General features: G+C 35.3%; 1 protein-coding gene across 1 annotated transcript in view; it reads left to right on the top strand.

The window, feature by feature from the left end:
• clcn5b (chloride channel, voltage-sensitive 5b) overlaps window positions 1–21,932 on the top strand; it is a 49,204-nt gene that overhangs the window by 13,516 nt on the left and 13,756 nt on the right. The window contains exons 3-11 of the mRNA XM_680670.8: window positions 2,398–2,540; window positions 2,928–3,027; window positions 3,946–4,133; window positions 6,169–6,297; window positions 11,490–11,696; window positions 12,089–12,169; window positions 14,574–15,137; window positions 16,812–16,998; window positions 19,301–19,699. Of these exons, the coding sequence (XP_685762.3) occupies window positions 2,398–2,540; window positions 2,928–3,027; window positions 3,946–4,133; window positions 6,169–6,297; window positions 11,490–11,696; window positions 12,089–12,169; window positions 14,574–15,137; window positions 16,812–16,998; window positions 19,301–19,699 (1,998 nt within the window). The remainder of the gene's footprint in view (window positions 1–2,397; window positions 2,541–2,927; window positions 3,028–3,945; window positions 4,134–6,168; window positions 6,298–11,489; window positions 11,697–12,088; window positions 12,170–14,573; window positions 15,138–16,811; window positions 16,999–19,300; window positions 19,700–21,932) is intronic.

Consider the following 21,932-nt stretch of genomic DNA (forward strand, 5'->3'; position numbering starts at 1 on the left):
AGCCCACCTCCTCCGTGTTAATGAAGGAGACTTGAGCCCAAATAAAAAAAAATTATTACACTTGCAATAAAATGTCCCGAAAGATGGTTCTGGTCGATTAAGGCACTGGTTATTGTGCTGAAATAGGTGCAGATCTTCATTTTTGTAAGCAGTTTGTTTTTAGCAGTAATTTAATGCTGGGCGTGTCATCGTGATCGACAGCTGTGTTTGACAGTTTCTCAAAGCAGCGCGTCTGAGCTTCAGCAGGAGACTGAAGTGTTATTCGATTTCTGTGTTATTTTACCATGACAAAATGAGTTCAGCAGTAAACTATAGTTTCTGACATACATGATCCTGGTGAAACACTGTTTATTCGCTAAGGTCGGGGCTTTTTTCGGGCTTTATTAGTTTGCTGATACACGTACGCCTAGCCACCCAGATGGCAAAATACACTCGGACCAGTTCGGCTAGATTCTCGCCTGCCGGAGACTTACCCCTCAGAGCTCAGACTGACTACATCTGCTGGACCTACTCCGGATGCCTGGACTCACTGCCCGATTCCAGCCCGAGTCAATCGAGCCAGATGCGGTGGCCGAGCGAGCCGGCGCTGCCGCATGCGAGCCGGAATTAGCCCGCGACGCCGCGAGTAGGTTATGCGCTGCGGCCCGGAGCTGGCGCGATTGAATATAAAAAAAAAACTCATATTTGTTAACGTTATTACATCTATTTGTGTTGATATGACAGTAAACGCATGCTGAGAAGTTCGGGGGGCGTGGTTGATTTTACATAAAGCGTTTGGTTGGAAGCTCGACTCCGCTCATTTTCGCGGCTCCTCCTCTGGCTCCATCAGACAGTCCTTCTGCGCATGTCAAGGCTCCAATTTCAGCAGTCTTTTGCAACAGTTTGTGCCCGTCAAGCAGGCGTTTTGCCCTCAAGGCGTTCAATGGGAAAAGGGGCTGTCGCGTCGTCCATATTTTTTACAGTCATTGGACTGTAGTCTGTGTGTGATAGTCTTACTAGCCAATTGAGTGAGCACACTTTTGTTCAAACTATGGAGAAAGCCCACAATAAAAAACAAACAAACAGGAAAGCGTGAACGAGTGGCATGATGGTGTCTGCCGCTTCAGAAGCATTAATAGATTAATTTAAATCAAAGAAAAACAGCACGTTGGTAATATGGGAACATCTTGGTTTCAAAGTCACACTGTCGCAGAATTGTTGCCACAGCACGAGGAAATACAACAACCAGAACTTATAAAATCACCATAGATGGCTATATGAGAACACCTTGGTTTCAAAGTCAACAAGTACAAGTACAATTTCAGAGTTGTTTGTAGCTCAGTCACCAGTAGATATCTAACGCCGTAACTCACTACTGTTTGCTCCACAGAAAAATTTGTGTTTTATTTCTGCATATTTATAAACAAATTTGAATAAGTTGAAATTGGTTAATATCTTTTTAGTTTCTTTTTTTTAATTAACACTCTTCACTGCATTTGAACTGTAAGAATCTATGATACAGAATATTGGCCTGAAGCTACAAAATTAAATCGTAAATCAAATCGACATCGTATTATCGGTTCAAAAAATTGCAATTCGATATTTTTCCCAAATTGCACAGCCCTATTGTATACTATCAATATCACAAGCAGATTTCTGTTCACATGCTGATCTTTTTGAAGACAGCACTCTTGCTTGTGTTACTAAATCATGTCACATCTTATTATTATAAAACACAAACCCATAATGATTTGCTTGCATAACATGTCTTCATTATAAGGTCAGTCTTATAGGCTTTATCATGCAGCGAGTGCTTTTGAATGTTGCTTTTGCGTGTTTTGTTTGTTTGCAATGCGCGTGACCTACTTGATAACATCAGCTTTTACATTGTTAAAACAACTATTGTGATATTATCATGAACAATAAATATTGTAGTTTAGTTACTTAGAATAAAAAAAAATTAGCCTGAAGATTTCTGTGTTAGCTATTGTTTCTGAATAAACATGGCAGATTAAAGTGCTTTATGTAATGCGTAAACATGTTTGTATCATTTCACCGTTTCCCGTCTTTCCTGTATTTTAACTTTGACTTCATCCACTGTTATTTGTGGTCGGCGTTTGAGGTCAGCTCCAGCCCTTCTCTTCTAGTTGAGTTTGTCTGGCTCTGTCGAAGTGCGTTAGCTTTGACCTGCCAGCGATTTTACACATGCCAACAATTCAGATAGACAATACAATAGCAAACTGGTTGTTATCTATGATTGCGCTTGGACCACAATGGGAATTGTCTGTCATTAATAGCCATTTTATTTGCATTCTGCTTTCACAATAGAAAATATTGTATGGCCATATAGAGCTGCATGCTAAAATCCTCATATCTGCTGGTTTCCCATGAGTATTTTGTCATGTTTTGTTCCCGCAGGCCACTGTAAAGCAGATTGGAGACCGAACAGCAGTCCCAAGCTGATGGATCTGCTGGATGTTTCTGGCATTGGCACCTATGAGGACTTCAACACCATTGACTGGGTCCGAGAAAAGTCCAGAGACAGAGATCGACATCGAGAGGTGAGCAGGGTATCTGTCCAATTATGAAGATGCATGCCCAATTCATTCATTCGCTTTCCTTCGGCTCAGTCCCTTATTTATCAAGGGTCGCTGCAGCGGAATGAACCGCTAGCTATTCCAGCATACGTTTCTCTCAGCGGATGTCCTTCTGGCCGCAACCCAGTACTGAGAAACAGCCATTTTGTACACACTCGCACATTCACACACTTTTGGACTGTGGGGGAAACCGGAGCTAGGAGAACATGCAAACTCCACACAGAAAATCCAATTGGTAGAGCTGGGACTCGAACAGGCCGCCTTCTTGCTGTGAGCCGACAGTGCTAACCAGTGAGCCACTGTGCTGCCTCATTCCTTATTCCTGTGCTAAAAACCTTATGTTTCTTTCAGATCACCAACAAGAGTAAGCATTCAACTCTGGCTCTGATCTTCAGCATCAGTGATGCCTTTTCTGGCTGGCTTCTGATGCTTCTCATTGGACTCATGTCAGGTCAGCTTATGGCTTTCCCACTTCCTGTTTAACTCCAAGCTACCTGCTTTAATTCTCATTTCTTGATTAAGTCCAGCTTTTTTTGTGATGGGTATTACCTGTATGCAGTAGATTTACATATCGATTTGCATATCGATTTGGTGATCGAGCTTTCTGTGTTGTGGCCCCAAGGTTCTGTAACAGCCTCCTGCTGAGCATCAGGATTTCTCCTTCATTGGATGCTTTTAAATCTAACTTAAAGACTTATTTTTACTCTCTTGCCTTTGAGTGACGCATGTATGTTACTTTTTTGTTATTTGTATTTTAGTATTACTTTTAAACATATACATTTCCTTGTATTTTTAATATCATTTTTGTTTTGTTTTATTGTCTAGTTTATTTTATTGTAAAACACTTTGGATCTACCGTTGTATAAAATTGTGCTCTATAAATAAAGTTTGCCTTGTCTTGCCATACAATTAGTGCTTAGTTCACACTTACTGTGTTGAATCATAAAGATGCAAAAGGAAAGGGTAACTCATAGTTATTAACAAATAATTTATGTAAAAAGTAGTAAATTATGAGAGAAACAGGACTTTTTACCGTAATGTAATGTAACTTTTATGACTTGATTTGGGCTTTTTTATGTTTGGTAATTATGACTTTTTTGATGTGAAGATTAATATCCCAGCATATTTCTAATACATTTAAAATCTTATTTATATCACTTTTTGTTTCTTCATAAAATTATATTTCTATACCAAAGCTCCTTTGTGTCAGAAATAGGTATTTCAGCAATATAAGAAAATACATGCTTTAAGTCATAGATATGCTATTTAAAATGAGAAATTCGACATAAATACAAACAATTATATATAGGAGTGATTTCATAATTGTGTGGAAAAAAGGCTTGTTGAAAGTCATCTCTCTCTTCACCAGGGGCTTTGGCTGGAGGTATAGACATTGCTGCTCATTGGATGACTGACCTTAAAGAGGGCGTGTGCCTGGACGGGTTCTGGTTCAATCATGAGGACTGTTGCTGGACATACAATGGGACCACTTTCAAGGAAAGAGACAAGTGTCCTCAGTGGAAGAGCTGGGCAGAGCTCATGGTTGGAGTCAGTGAGGTGGGTTACAAATCCAGTGAATAAACACTGAATAAAAAACTGGAGGAGAATATTACATAGGTAATCATTTCAGCATTTTGTTGAGGTTCACTGAAATGTGTTTAGAAATTGAGGTCTGCACTGCACACTTGTGGTTTTAAAAACTTTTTGGGTGATTTTATCTTGTTAAAAATATCATTCAGAAGGTCATGATTTGCACTCGTTAAATAATTACTTTATATAGCTTTATTTTACATTCGGTCACACTTTACAATAAGGTTCATTAGGTAATGTAAATAATGCATTTACTAAGATGAACAAATAATGAACAATACATTTACTACTGTATTTGTTCATGTTAGTTAACGCTAGTTGATGAAAATACAGTAGTTCATTATTAGTTCGTTAACTCATGGTGCATTAACTAATGTTAACAAGCATGGCCTTGAATGTTAATAATGCATTAGTAAATGTTCAATTATGATTAATAAATGCTGTACATGTGTTGTTTATGATTTCTTCATGTTAGTAAACCTTATTGTAAAGTGTTACCTTACATTCTTTGGAGATACAAAACACAGATGTTTCGGCACAATGCCTTTCTCAAAGCACTAAGTTTTGTCAAAACATCTGTGTTTTGTATCTCTCAAGGATTTAAAATAAAGCTATGTAAAGTATTTATTAAACGAGTGCAAATCATGACTTTCACTGAAATGTGTTCCAATCAAATTCATCATTCATGTTTTCTCTGACATGAGAGTTCACAAACCCTCAATGTCACATAATTGACATCTATTTGACTGATGAAAATGTTTTTTTCTTGTATGCTTTTGTCAGATGTTTGTAGTTTTCCAAACAAACATTTAAACTTTCCAAACAGGTTTAGCTCAAAGATTGATTTCAAACAAATGTATGGCATTAATATTTTATAAAGCCTTAATGAAATGACCTCCAGTTGGAAAAAATATTTGAGGACAGTAGAGTTTTTTTTAATAGAGTATTCATATTTTAGAAATGCAGTTTTTATGCTCACCAAGAATGCACTACTTTTTGTTTTATTATTTAATTTATTTTGAAATGCAGTGTTTATATATGATTTGCAGATCTGTCACATGATCCTTTAGAAATCAGCGCCCAAGTAACATTCATTTACAATCTATGGCAAAAAAAGTAGTGTGTTGTGTTTTTGAGGATTCTTTGAACAAAAATGTTAAGAAAAGGATTTCAAAGAGATGTACAGTGCCCTCATAAATCTCTCTTTTAAATTCATATTTTTAAATAGGAAGCTATACAATATTATATTCGTACATATCCATTAGCTTAGTCAGTACTAAAGCCAAAGCTGGAGCTTATCTAACAAAATAACTTACAATAACAGTCCAAAAACTAGTAATCAAAAAAAATCAAAAGAAGCAAAAAAATAAATAAATAAATGGAAAAAATGTATATAAAATTTTGTATTATCAAATTAGCACTATACATTTAACATTATAAATGTCTTTACTATCACATTGTATCAGTTTAATTGACCAATGCTGCATACAAGTATTAATATCTCCCCCAAAAAAGGCTGATTTCAAACTCCTGTCCAGCAGTGTATACCTCCCTCTTGTGGTGTGAAACCAAAACTGCAATATTAGATTTAAAGTTATAACAATGGATAAAATAATGTTTTTTTCACGCTAGATTAATTCTGTACTTTTGTATAAATACTACCACTATATTTTCATTGGATTTCACACTTTTCCTGAATTCAACTTCATATGCAATAATTAAAACAATGTTTTAATTACATTATTAGATCTTCAAGTTAAAGAATTAATAAGAGAGGTTTAAGTCTTAATTATGAGATCAGACTCCCTCAAATCCCTCATAATAAATTTTTTTGATCAATTTTAGACTCAAATTTAGAAATAAAGTTTCATTGGCGTCATATTGTGAGATCACCATATGTAAAATATGTCTGTGTATATGTGTCCTGTTGGGGGTGATATTGTATAAGCCTCCGTGAATTCACCTGCATATTGTTTGTTTTGTGTGTGTGTGTGTCTTGCAGAGCACTGTATGGTATGCGTATATGGCGAGTTATTTTATGTACGTGTGCTGGGCTCTTTTCTTCTCCTTTCTGGCTGTGATCCTCGTGAGAGCCTTCGCTCCTTACGCTTGCGGTTCAGGGATTCCAGAGGTAAGATCCTGCTTAAATCCTTACACACAATATGTCATGTATGTTTCTGCACATTCAAGCACACTTTTCCTTCGTCCATTTTATATAAATAAAGTTATTTTTGCAATTCTTATTTTAAATTGAGGCAACCTTGTTAAAGTGCCCCTTTAATGTTTTTTTTTTAGATATTAGCTTTCATTTAGTGCATATTTAAGATTCTTGTAAATGTAAAAAAATAAAATGTTAAAGCTTCAAAGATCTAAATGTTATAAATGGAGTTATTTTCTCAAATACTAGGAGTTTTAAGCAGCCTAAAATGACCCATTAGACTTGCTACTCTAGTACAAAAACCATAATAGTATTTTATTTATTTATTTATTTATTAGTTTTTTTTTATTGTGAGTGCAAAACATACAACATATTGTAAACACAGAGCACATAAACAGTAATAAAACAGAAACAAAGGTGTGTATAATAGCTACGTTTCCATCCACCTATTTTTATGGTTATTTTGGATATGCACATAAAAAACTGAGCCGTTGGAAACGTCAAGATGCGCATAAATTTAGAAAATGCACTTGAAGAACATGCACCTAACTGAGTAAGATAAATATAAACTACGACGGAAACACTTACAGAACAAATTCCAGTGTGCACATTAAATAAAGTCATGTGATTTTGTTATAAGAGATCATTTGATGTTAAAAATGTGTGTGAATAGACACATCTATTCAATTTGTGTGTTTGGTCATTCTAAAACACCTTAACTCTTTCAGTATTAGTCTTATTATATTATTAATTTCCTCTAGAATTGTCAAGAGCATCTGCGCTCCGCATCTCACGTCTTCAAACGACACCGTGTTCATTGCGTGTCTGCATTTGTCTTCTGAGGTGCAAGTTATTTATTAAATAAGGAAAAGATTGACGCAGATTCTACCGCAGCAAATTACATTTTTAAGGAAGTGATGATTTTATTCGCTTTGACTCTTTGAATGGAAATGCTGCTTTATTCACACGTCTTTTATGTGATATTCCAGTTTTGTGCATAATTTAAGTTAGCATGTTTGGATGGAAACATAGCTAACGGCACTTATTAAAATAGATTGTTGTTTAGATGATATTTTGCATTCATGGTCGCAATAATAATTATAATAATAAAATAAAATAAATAATATCAGTAATAATACTGGAGTTGATGATGATAAAAGTAATATATTGGTAGGACGGGTACAGTGATGCCAATAATAATACATGTAAAACTAATAATTATAATCATGGAAAAATGTATAATAACATATACAAACGCTGAACAATGTGTAACACTTTTCAATAAGGTTGTATGAGCTAATGCATTTACTAGCATGATCAAACAATGAATATTACATTTAGTACAGTATTTGTTCATGTTACTTAATGCAAAGTTGTTCATTGTTAGTTCTTGTTAACTTACAGTGCATTAACCAATGTTAATAAGCATGAATTTGGATGTTCGTATTGCAATAGTAAATGTTGAATTATAATTAATGAATGCTGCATAAGTATTGTTCATAATTAGTTCATGTTAGTAAACAAATTAACTAATGAACCTTATTGTAAAGTGGCCATGTTAGTTAATCAAAATATTTTTGTTCATTGTTAGTTTTAACTTGCTGTGTAAGTTAATACTAACAAAATGAGGCACAAACTGTGAGGAGACACATGATTTTCAATATATCTTCAAAATGTCAAACCCAACAGGATGTCAAACCCAACAGGAAGTCGGATATTTGAAATTGTACTTTTGTATTTTCATAATACATTAGTAAATGTTAAATTTTGATTAATAAATGGTGCAAAAGTACTGTTCATTCTTAGTTCATGTTAGTAAATACATTGACTAATGGAAACTTATTGTAATGTTTGTAGCAAATCTTCACAATGCAGACCTATGGTCTTGATTGGCCGCCTGTAAACAATTTCTACTTTGAGCCTCGAGCACTGTAGTTGATGCTGAAGACTTTGAAAAGTGTGGTTTGTGTGGTCAGCATGTCAAGGAGATGTTTTTTTATGCACTGAGAAAATTAAACCCACTTTGCACGCAATTCCTAAGGACGAAAACCCATACTCCATTGTAACTGTATGTATCATTGTGCTTTATTAAGCCCCTGAAGCTGAAATTCAGAAGTAGTTTGGTGCAATTCATGCGGTAAGCGGTAGACCAGTCATGACAAACAGCACCCAACCAATCAGAGTAGAGAATACAGATCTTTGATCCAACCCTTTCAGTAAAAGGTCATGCCTAAATGTATTATAACATTAAATTAATTAAAAATTAAATGAACGTATTGTTGGAGACTTCAGTTCATTCACGGTTATTTGCTTACACTTTTCATGATACAAATAATTTTAAAACAAGAATTACAGAATAGGCATGTTTTTGCTTTACAAAAAGAGCATTGTGGTTCCCAGAGATAATGTTTTTATGGCTGACTTGTACAGCTCTAGGGTGATAAAATCATGACTAAGAAACCTCTCTGTCTGCTCTGATTGTAAAAGAAATGTAATGGTCATGTCAGATTTATACCTTTTAAAGTCGCCTTAAAACTAAAGTTAATATTGTGCTTTTTTTTCTTCTGTCATGACGTATATCCACTTGAAACAGCCTTAAAATCTTTTTATTCATTTTCCTGCAGTTTAGTCTCTATTTCAGAGGTCATAGTGAATTGAACCACAGTGGAATGAACCATCAACTATTTCAGCATTTTTTTTTAATATACAGCATATGCCCTTCCTACTGCAATCCAATACTGGGAAACAACCATACACATTCTTTCACACACATACACTCATACACTATGGCCAATTTAGTTTATTCAATTCACCTATACTACATGTCTTTGGACTGTAGGGGAAACCGGAGGAAACGCATGCAAACACAGGGAGAACATGCAAACTACACATAGAAATGCCAACCCTGACTCAAATCAGCAACCTTCGTGCTTTGAGGTGACAGTGCTAACCACTGAACCACCATGCCACTAGTTTGGAAATATTAAAAATAATAAAGTAGGACAGTGCATAATTTTGTCCTTTGGGAAATGATTGGATTGTTTGAAGATGGGTGTTGCTAACAAATAAAAAAAAAGATGAATGTATGAAGGCAAAGCGGATGGGGACATGTCCTAATAGACCCACCTTAAAAGACTGGTAGCTCCTCCTAAAAGGCATTTCATGTGACCAGAAATGAAGAAAAGTCATTTCAAGAAGGGGAAGGAGAAAGTTATCATTTTTAAATTAAAGATAAGGGGAAGTGTTTACAAAATTCTGAAGTGCACATGCAGTATACACAGTTTAAAACAAGTTTACTATATGTAAGAGCTATAATTTGGTTTAATATAATTTATTAATAGTGCACAAATTCATTGGATAATAATTTGTTATGTACAATTGCTGATTTCGCGGATCATTGAAACTCCTATGTTTGTAATGGTCTGCCTGCTTTAAGTTATATTACGAGATACGAAAGTGAAAGAAAGACTGAGCAACACGATTAATTGCCGATTTATTTCCTCAACTAATTTACTGAAAATTCTGATAACACACTGTAAAAAATGAGAAGAGCATATTTTTTATTAACATTAAAACACTCAACGTGAAAAATTTTGGATTTTTTATTTTTATTTGGCATTTTGTCTTGAGGAAACATATACACCACTACTTTTTTAAAACCTTTTTTTGTTAAACTATCTGACAAAAGTCCAAGTTTTAGGAACAACAAATAATAACTTGACTTCTAGTTGATCATTTGGCATCAGAAGTGGCTAATATGAAAGGAAAAGGCCTCTAGATTACTCTTCTTTTACCAAAATTAAATATGATCATGCCTTGATTTTTAATTATTTAATTAGGACTGTAAGGTCTGACTTTGTTTAGACAAAAGTCTTGTCACTTTACAGAAATAATGTACATTATAGAATATAAAGTCATGGTGCTGTGGAAAAAGAATGAATATTGTGTATGACTCCCATGAGCTTGCAGGACAGCATCCAAACATCTCTGCAATCACCCGAATAACTTATTAATAGAGTCATCTGGAATGGCAAAGAAAGATGTTTTGCAGGACTCTCATGAATACTCTTTGGATTCATCTTCAATGCCTCCTCCTTCATCTTACCTCAGAGATGGTCAATAATTTTCATGTCTGGTGACTGGGCTGGCCAATCCTGGAGCACCTTGACCTTCTTTGCTTTTAGGAACTTTGATGTGGAGGCTAAAGTATAAGGTGTGCTCTCCTGCTGATGAATTTGCCCTCTCCTGTAGTTTATAATGTAATGGGCAGCACAATTGTCTTGATATTGCAGGCTGTTGATGTTGCCATTCACTCTGCAAATCTCTTACCTGCCCCCATACTGAATGTAACCCCAAACCATGATTTTCCATTTCTGTGAGAATCTTGGGTCCATGCGGGTTCCAATAGGTCTTCTGCAGTGTTTGTGATGATTAAGATGCAGTTCAACAGATGATTCATCTGAAAAATCTACCTTCTGCCACTTTTCCTAATGATCAACTAGAAGTCAAGTTATTATGTGTTGCTCTTACAACTGGGATTAATGACTTAAAGACTTTTGACATGTAGACCCTAAAGATAAAAACCAATCACATTGGCTGTATATTGAAAACAGACTTCGAAAGCAAAATGCAAGAACTTTAAAAGGGCACTTGAAGAACAATTAGCAAATCCGATTTTAGTAGCGTTTTATCTCCTGTTTTTTATTTATTTATTTTTTATTTTCCCTGCTTTTATATTTCAAACATTCTGAGTAAAGTGAGAGATTAAATAAAGACAAACAGATCCTATCTGTGAACTGTGTAATCTCTATGAGTCGTACAGTTTTATGTACTGATTTCAGATGCTCAAAATGTTTTCAGATGTTCAACCACAACTGCTTCTGCACTTCTAACCTTGGCAGAGAGAACAATGACATAAGTCACACTGTCTGGCTGACAAAACCCCGTGTCAGATTATCGTAATTGTACTACGGATTTAAATCCATGTGGAGGAGTTGTCAGAGGAGATTTAAAGACAGTTTTAATGCCTATCCATTAAAGCATATTCCTATGCCAAAAATAACTGCTTAAGTGAATAATAACCGCTCCTCTGCTCTTGTTTTGGGAAGTTGCCAGGTCATATGAGCTATTTTGAATCATTTATAAACAGTGTTTCATTCTTACAGATTAAGACCATCCTGAGCGGCTTTATCATCCGAGGGTACCTTGGCAAGTGGACTCTGATCATAAAGACCATCACGCTGGTGCTGGCCGTCTCGTCCGGCCTCAGTTTGGGGAAGGAGGGTCCGCTGGTTCATGTGGCCTGCTGCTGCGCAAACATCTTGTGCCATTTCTTCACTAAATACCGTCGAAACGAGGCCAAGAGACGCGAGGTGAGGGGAACTGAGGCGGGAGATAAGGAGAGGAGGAATGGAATGATGGAGAGATAAGCGAGAGGGGAGTGTGGGATAGACTGACGGAAAAGCAACAGAGTACTTTGTGTCTTGGATCAAAACTTGTAATGTAATACATTGATATAAGACTCCTGGCTCGGACTCTGGTAACTGATGTGCTGGAAGTTGCCAGTGCCAATTTAGTAAAAGAAATCGCTAACAGACCAGGCTTTTTACTTTTTTTCGTCTGGGCTCAATCAAGTGCATCAGGAATTGTGCAATTCATTGTTCATGAGTTTAGCTTGGTGAAAATGCGTTTTGTTGTGTATTTTGTGGAGAGATATTTATGAGATTGATTGTATGAAGTTAATATGTGTGTATGTGTGTATCAGGTGTTGTCTGCAGCATCTGCAGTTGGAGTGTCTGTAGCCTTTGGTGCTCCTATAGGAGGTGTGCTTTTCAGTCTTGAAGAGGTGAGCACTTTACTTTGTTTGTAGATCCTTTAGATTCTTTTTGTAGCACTGTTTTAGATGTTTTATTTTTTCCTTTTTTTGTGTTAATTAAAAAAGCTGAATATATAAAAGATCTCTGTGATGCAATTACGGCATGTATTACTTTCATTTGATATTTTTTCTCACTAACAAGGCATTTTCAGAAATTAGAAATATTTTAAAACTAAATTGCTTGTTGTTAATAAATAATTGAAAAAATATATGTTCTTTTGAACTATGACATGGTTAACTTTTTACATTTTAACTTTATTTTCTACTATCTATCTATCTATCTATCTATCTATCTATCTATCTATCTATCTATCTATCTATCTATCTATCTATCTATCTATCTATCTATCTATCTATCTATCTATCTATCTATCTATCTATCTATCTATCTATCTATCTATCTATCTATCTATCTATCTATCTATCTATCTATCTATCTATCTATCTATCTATCTATCTATCTATCTATCTACCAATCATCTAAGTTAGTGTATGCTCCATTCAGCCATTTTTGTTCCTGTCAAATTTTCATTTTTGTGAACAATCTTTTTATTGAAATGTAATAGAAATATATCAATTTAACATAACAATCATATTTACAACTTTGTTTTTAGTTTAGTGGAAAAACAACAATATTAAAAACAATAAAACGTGCAAAGCTTTAAAAAAAAAAAAAAAAAAAAAGGGATAAAAGGAAATGTGAAAAAAAAGAGAAACAGATTATTCTAGATCAGGGGTGCCCAAACTCGGTCTTGGAGGGCATATGTCCTGCATATTTTAGTTCCAACCCCAATTAAACACCTGAAGCAGCTAATCAAGCTCTTTCTAGGTGTACTTGAAATGTGTGCAGTTGAGTACGTCTGAGTTTGGGCACCCCTGTTCTAGATAAAACATTAGGAAAAAAATAGTTGAAAATACAAATCATCTATAGAAGGCATGCACCAGATCATCAATATGACAATAGTTTGTTTAAGTAAATCTTGGAAATAGGGGGAATATGTAGATATGACAAGTCAGTGTCAGTTTACTTTGTCGTTTCCTGTTTCATTTAGTGAATTGCTGAAATTTGAATTTGAAATACGATATATGTATATAGGGTGTCCACATTTTCTCAAAAACAGTAAGTTTGCCTTTTAACGTGTATGAAATATTTTCCATAGCTGAACAGAAGGACATATTACTAATCCAGCGTGCAATAGATGCCCTATTCATTTTCCTCCTTTTGTTAGGCTTTGTAAGCTTTGCACCTTGATGAGAAGAAAGATAGCTCATTAACTGAAGGAATTTGAAGAAATGTTTTTTGGGAATATCAAATTATGTTGCAATTTCTGCAAAAGACATTAGATCAGTCAAATTAGCATTAAATTAAAGAATTAACTAACTATTATAGCTCAGAACAATGTTTTTTCTTAGATTAGTTTCACTTTTCACTATTAAGCGCACTTTAATTCGTCACCATTAGTTAATTGTAAAGCCTTCTCAACACCGTGTTTTACAAGGAACAAAACTGCTGCAATTTAAAATTAAACCACTAGTTTAATGTTTCGAGCTGTACACTGAGGTGAATACACACACACACACACACGCTGGTTGATTTTAACTATGGCTGATGCTATTAACTAAGGGCCATTCACATATCCCGTCTTTTGCGTGGGCAAGGACATTATTTTCAATTGAGGCGTGCGGCCTACGCGCACATACTGGCAGTGACATGCTCATGCCTTTCAGGTTCAGCTAGAATGCCGCAAGCACACCGCAAGTCACGTGACTTGAGCTGATTGATCAGCTACATACTTTGTATGGAATATACACGTTTCTACTCAAATTGAATAAATAAATTTAAAATACAAAAGGAAAAATACCAAACAAGTTCATAATATAGTTGATCAAAAGTGCCTTTCAGACAGAGGTTCAGCAGACTTTAACTACATTTGTTCTCTTTAAAAGGGAAATACTTAACTAACATAATCGTTGCATTCCTACTCAGGACAAAAATTTGCAAAGTGGACCAATCGCTCCCTTTATTTTTAATATCTAATCATCTTGTTTGATCCTGCCACATTTCGCAGTGCTGTACCCCGAATTTCGCTAATCAGCCTGTCAGGATTTATTCTGTGAAAATAACCGGCTGGATGTACTTTATCCCTTACATATTCAATGACCTATCAACCTGGATAGGTGTATTCTTGTCATTGGATTTTATGTGTTTATTATTCTTGTACTGTATATTTTTGAAAGACACACAACAAAACAAGCGTTTATTGATGCACAAACATAAACATCCCTAAAACATTTTGAATGGCGTTGCATGCTGCATTACAAACAAATTGTTTGTGATCCTCTTTATATGACAGCAGCATGTTTTGTTTTTCAGGTCAGCTACTACTTCCCGCTGAAGACTCTGTGGCGTTCATTCTTCGCAGCTTTGGTTGCGGCTTTCACCCTTCGCTCCATTAATCCCTTCGGCAACAGCCGCTTGGTGCTTTTCTACGTGGAGTTTCACACTCCCTGGCATTTCCTGGAACTCATACCATTCATCCTTCTGGGCATCTTTGGTGGCCTTTGGGGGGCTTTCTTCATTCGTGCCAACATTGCCTGGTGTCGTTTGAGGAAGAACACCAGCTTTGGCCACTACCCCGTCCTGGAGGTCATAATAGTCACCCTGGTCACTGCATTTCTAGCCTTCCCAAATGAGTTCACCCGCATGAGCAGCAGCACATTGATCTCGGAGCTGTTCAATGACTGCAGTCTGCTGGACTCCTCCAAGCTCTGCAATTATACTAGTGTCGGTGGAGGAAGAGGAGGAAGTGTCAATGCTACTATTGCTAATGCTCTGGCGGATCGGCCGGCTGGGCCAGGGCTTTATACAGCTATGTGGCAACTGGCTCTTGCACTGCTCTTCAAGATGGTCATGACTGTGGCAACTTTTGGCATGAAGGTAATGGGCTAGATGTAATTCTGAAGGCAAAATAGACTTTAATCTGAGAGTAAAATCACTCCAAGTTAGCATAACAGCCACTTAGTGAAGTTTAAGGAATATTTAGACTTTTTTTTTTATTTATCATTACAACATAAAATTGTCATTATTATTAGTAATAGAAATTATTATGATTTGTCTTTTAATAAGAATGAAAATAATGTAGACTCGATTTATTTATTTAATTTTACTTGGATATTTTTTATGTCAAAAATATAAAATGTTAGCCCTTCTATAAAAATAGTTATTATATTAAAATATTTCCCATGTTGTGTTTATCAGAGGGATTTTTCTTAACATATTAACATAATAGTTTTAATAGCGGATTTCTTTTGTTTTGTGCCATGATGACAGTGCATAATATTTGACTAGTTATTTTATAGTATTTTAGTATTCAGCTTAAAGTGCAATTTAAAGGCTCAACTAGGTTATTTAGGTTAGCTAGGTAAATTAGGTTAATTAGGCAAGTTATTGAATAACTGGTTTGTTCTAGTTCTATAGCCTGTAAGGCGGCTAATAATATTCACCATAAACAAATGTTTAAAAATATTATAACTGCTTTTATTCCAGCCAAACAAAAAATAAGAATTAAAAGAATAGCCTCATAATTTGACGTTGTAACCATGCTGCCGTCTCTTCACTGTACTGAAAAAAAAATAACGTGCTCACAGCATACAATCAGATAAGCAATACCGAAAAGCAATATGGAGTTTACAACATCACAGAGAAGGTAGCATTTAGAGGCTTGAAGTCACAAACTGTTTCACGATTTATTTATTTATTTTTTGTTTGCACGCAGTTGACAAATAGTCGCAGGCAAATTGAACTTTAGTGATAAAGCAGCACTGGTCCGATCAGACTAGTAATGATCCTGTTTACTGTCCCGAACATCACTCACGCATATATAATAAATAAAAATTTAAGGAAATAAATTATAATAAACATTAATAAAAATTATGTGTACAAAATTCAGTTAAATAATTTTGGTATTTTCCATGACATGTTCGCAGATAGCTGGTTAAGCCCGTTGTGATCAGATTTTTCTTCTGATAAAGTTCTGACATTGTCAGTAGATTTCAAACACTTTCCTGCAGTGTGACAACAGCTGCAATGAGCGTCAATCCAAGAACCAATAGGAGCTCAGAATCTCATGACGCAATCCATACAACAATTCAGACGGCGCAGGGAAATGTCGAAATAGTTTTTTTCCTCCTGGTTTTATTATTGAGACATGCTGTGTGCAAAATTGCCGCTACAGATTGTTTATGTTTGCTATGAGGAATCATTCCAGAACACGGGATAGTGAAAGTGTTATGGATGGATGACGTCAAACTCTGAGGGAGTTTTCTTCTGTGTTTGGCACGACGTCATTGTCGTTCAGTCTGACTTTATGATAGCTGAGATCTTACAGTGTGACATCGGAGCCATGTTCGTGCAGTCTGACATGCTACAATCATTTAGGGTTATAAAAAATTGCACAGTGTAAGTCAGCCTTAGAGTTTTAATTTTAGTTAACAATAACAACACTAATATATTCCTCGACTTCATCTAAATTATTACTCCATCCATTCATTCATCAATTCATTCATTCATACGTTCATTTATTCATCGATCTACTTCTTGTTCTTTTTCCAGGTGCCGTCTGGTCTATTTATCCCCAGTATGGCGGTCGGGGCCATAGCCGGCAGACTTCTGGGTGTTTTCATGGAGCAGCTGGCCGTCTACCACCACGACTGGGCCATTTTCAGAGGCTGGTGCTCTCCTGGGACGGACTGCATCACGCCAGGCCTCTACGCCATGGTGGGCGCAGCAGCCTGTCTGGGTGAGCCCTGATTCAGCTTCATCTCTCTGAAAATTTACTCAAGTTTCATTTTCCACATCATTTGTTTCTCACTTGGCAGTTATAAGCCAATTGCCCTGCGCAGTCTTCCATGCAGAAGCATTTAATGGTGGCTTTCGGGAACTTAGCTTGACCTTGCTTAGTCAGTGACTCTGCACTTTTAATGAACTATTTCCTTCATGCATCCTTATTATTGGTGCTTGAGATTCATAAGTACTGTTGATCATATTTTCAGCTTGTAGTTAAAGTCTGTTTTATAGCGGCACGACCATTTGTTTAAAAAATGCATTGATTCAAACACCACTAAGACCTTATTCTTAAATGACAACATTTTAGCTATATTTATGAAACCTTTTAATAGGTAAAGAGAACAGTGTTGCTGTTTGTGTGCTACAAAAACTCAAATTGTCACACAAAGTACTGTAATATAAGTAATCACAATTGCTCTTATAAGAACATTTTTACAATCTAATTTTTGTATTAATTAGTGCCGGGCAAAGATTAACAGTGATTAATTGCATCCAAAATAACATTTTGTTTTGAAATATGTGTGTGTACGTATTATATACACTTACCGGCCACTTTATTAGGTACACCTTACTAGTACTAGCTTGGACCTTTAGCTTTCAGAACTGCCTTAATTCTTTTTGGCATGGATTCAACAAGGTACTGGAAATATTCCTCAGAGATTTTGGTCCATATTGACATGATGGCATCCTCCAGTTGCTGCAGATTTGTCAGCTGCACATCCATGATGTAAATCTCCCGTTCCACCACATCCTAAAGTTGCTCTAATGGATTTAGGTCTGGTGACTGTGGAGGCCATTTCAATACAGTGAACTCATTGTCATGTTCAAGAAACCAGTCTGAGATGATTCACGCTTTATGACATGCTGCATTATCCTGCTAGTAGCCATCAGAAGATGGGTACACTGTGGTCATAAAGAGATGGACATGGTCAGCAACAATACTCGGGTAGGCTGTGGTGCTGACACGATGCTCTATTGGTACTAATGGGCCCTAAGTGTGCCAAGAAAATATCTGATCCAGGCTGATCCGTTGATACAACAATGGTTCCATGCTTTCATGATGTTGATGCCAAATTCTGACCCTACCATCCGAGTGTCGCAGCAGAAATCGAGACTAATCAGACCAGGCACGTCTTTCTAATCTTCTATTATGTAATTTTAAGTCACCCAAATTGGTCTTCTGCTGCTGTAGCCCACCTGCCTCAAGGTTAGACATGTTGTGCGTTCAGAGATGCTCTTCTGCATTCCTCAGTTGTAACAAGTAGTTATTTGAGTTACTGTTGTCTTTCTATCCGCTTGAACCATTCTGGCTATTCTCATCTGACCTCTGCCTTCAGCAAGATGTTTACACACACAGAACTGTCGCTCACTGGATAGTTTCTCTTTATCGAACCATTCTCTGTAAACCCTAGAAATGGTTGTGCGTAAAACTCCCAGAAAATCAGCAGTTTCTGAAATACTCAAATCAGTCTGTCTGCCACAAGCAACTATGCTATGTTCAAAGCCACTTAAATGACCTTTCTTCCCCATTCTGATGCCCGGTTTGAACTGCAGCAGATTGTCTTGACCATGTCTACATGCTCAAATGCATTCAGTTGCTGCCATGTGATTGTCTGATTAGTTTGCGGTAACGTGCAGTTGAACAGGTGTATCTAATAAATTAAGTGGTGAGTGTATATCTATTATGATATGGGATAAACACACATACAAAGAAACTAAAGTATACAAAACTATTTTGTTACATAATTATTTAAATGTATATGTAATTTGTATAATATACATACTATACATACTGTACTATACATATATATTTTATATTTAAATATAAATAAAATTTTCTCAAATATATGCATGCATGTGTGTATTTATTTATACATAATAGACATACGCAGTACCCGCACTTAAATTAAAACTTTTAATTTGGATGTGATTAATTTTATGCCCAGCACTAATATTAATTTAGGTTTTAGTAATTTTTTGTGGGGGGTTTTGTATGTGTTGTATGCATTTTGTAATGTAATGTTTTCATTAATTCACTGAATAATTTATTCAGATCATTTTAAAAAAATGACGTTTGTGAACTTTTTTTTGTCAGCTATAGTTTACCTTTCACACACACCCATGTAACTGGTGCATATTTGCTATGAAACGCATGCATTAAAAATGTTGTTAGTTCCTAACATTTGTTTTTTTATAACCTGTTAAATCACCGTTGTCTATTATTTAGAATTTTGTTTTCTCTTTTCCTGCTCTAGGTGGAGTGACCCGTATGACGGTCTCTCTGGTGGTCATCATGTTTGAGCTGACGGGGGGTTTAGAGTACATTGTACCTCTTATGGCTGCTGCGATGACCAGCAAATGGGTTGCGGATGCCTTTGGTCGCGAGAGCATCTATGAAGCCCACATCCGTCTCAACGGCTACCCCTTCCTAGAAGCCAAGGAGGAATTTCGCCACAAGACTCTTGCCACAGATGTGATGCGTCCCCGACGGAGCGACCCGCCACTGTCAGTGCTCACACAGAGCGGTATGAGTGTGGAGGAGGTGGAAAGACTCATTGCAGACACCACCTACAGCGGCTTCCCTGTGGTCCTCTCACTGACCTCTCAGAGACTCGTGGGCTTTGTATTGAGGAGGGATCTCATCATTTCTTTAGGTCAGTGTTTTTTTTTTTCAATTGGTTCCTTTACATACAGTTGAAGTCAGTTTTTTTTTTTTTTTGCCTTCTTAAATTATCAGCCCAGCACCTGTATATTTTTCCCCAATTTCTATTTAACAGAAAGATTTATGTCAACACATTTCTAAACATAATAGTTTTAATATCTAACTTCTAATAACTGATTTGTTTTATTTCTTTAAATGGTTAATTAGGTTCAGTTAGGGTAATTAGACAAATCGTTGCATAAAGTTGATTTGTTCTTTAGACAATTAAAAAAACATTGCTCAAGGGGGCTAAAAATTGTCCTTAAAATGATTAAAAAAAAAAGAACTACTGTTATTCTAGCCAAAATAAAACAATTAAGACTTTCTTTAGAAGAAAAAATATTATAGAAAATACTGTGAAACATTTAATGCTCCTTTTAAACACAGTTTAAGAAATATTAATTATGGGGAAATAATAATTTTGACTTCATGATGTTCTTTTTTAACTGCATGTTGCTTTTTTTTTAAACTGAAAAAGCTTGTTTTTAATATGCATTTTTGCTATTTATTTATTAAACCAGTGTCATCTCTTATTGTCTTTATTTCGAACATGTACATTTAAACATGCTAAATAACTACAATTTTGTTTATAAACAAAGCAAAATAATATGATGCAATACAAATCAGTTTTACTACACAAATCAATTTGAACTTGTTTATGTCAGAAATGGAGTTGGAATAAGCATATGCTTTATTTAATCTCTCCCCTTTTCCACTCAACATTAATAATAAATATAAATCCATTACAGTAAATAATAATTCATAGCAATAATCAAGTTAACTCCCTGGTTCTATCATCTCATTCTCATCCTAATACACTCTTTTTACTGGTGTATGACTAAATAAACTACTGGAATACAAATCAAATCAGTTCTTTTTCTATGTACGTTGTGAAGACCATATGTTTATTATGCTTTTTGAACCGATGTCACTCTTACCATCGCTTGAGCTCTAAACCTAGTTTGTTTCAGAATTTAATAAAACAAAAACTTCGTAATGTTGTATGAACGCATGTAACATTGAATATAGCAGGGTTATCGAGCTGTACTCCAAATGCTCTTGCATTTTTTACACTGTTAGCAAGACGGTATATTCTTTTAAAATGGATACAAAGATTTCCCCTGAGTTTTGACAACTGGTTGCAAGATGCAATAAGCTTCATCCATTTGGAAAAATCAGGTTTACAATAAATGGCAATACTAGGGCTTTTTTACATGGGACCCATTTAGAATTTTCTTTTCTGAGCATGTCAGTATCTCTACAAACTGTCAATCCAAATCTTATTTTATTTTGAATTAATTATTTTTTTTATTTTTTTAAATTGTTTTTTATTTATTTAAATTTGTTTTGTTTTCTTCTTTTCTCTTTTAGAAAAATGTAATTTTGACTTGTTTAGAGGGTTGGGGTGGGAATAATATTTGTTTAAATTTCACTGTAAAATTACTTTGTTTTATCTGTAAAAGTTTAAAAACATAAAAAAACAACTGTTTTTTAAGTTAAAGGTTTAATACTGATTAGAACTTTCAGTGGCGATGAGGTCTTAAAATATTCTGAGAAGGTCTTTAAAAAGTCTTAAAATTGTATTGAAATTATCTTTAGGATTCTTGCATATACCCTGACTTTTAAAATGATATCTCTCCTCTCAATTAATAAACCATTTTTGAATATTAACAGGAAGTTTTTTTTTGTTGCTTTTTTTTTTTGCTTTATTTTTCATTTTGATTTTTAAAATAATAAATTTGTGATCTTTATAGCCATTTTATGGCATATTGTAATAAAAAAACTGTTATTGTATTACTATTATTTAGTGTTGGGCAAGCTACTTGAAAAATGTAGTGAGCTAAGCTATTAGTTACTCTACTTAAAATGCAGCTTAACTGCACTAAAAGCTACCCTCTGGAAAATGTTGCAAGCTAAGCAAAAAGCTACTAGGCAAAAGTAGCTTGGTTAAAAACGAAGCTATTTTTTATTGAAATAAAAAAATTGCAAAAAAAATACTTCAAAGCTATTTTTTGCAATTATTTTTTTTATCCAAGTCCAAGTCAATCCCATCTTAGTGATCATTAAAAATGGGTGTGTGTGTGTGTGTGTGTGTGTGTGTGTGTGTGTGTGTGTGTGTGTGTGTGTGTGTGTGTATATACATGCATGCATATATATATATATATATATATATGTGTGTGTATGTA

Source organism: Danio rerio, chromosome 7 (genome assembly GCF_049306965.1).
Source record: "Danio rerio strain Tuebingen ecotype United States chromosome 7, GRCz12tu, whole genome shotgun sequence".
Lineage (NCBI taxonomy): Eukaryota > Metazoa > Chordata > Actinopteri > Cypriniformes > Danionidae > Danio > Danio rerio.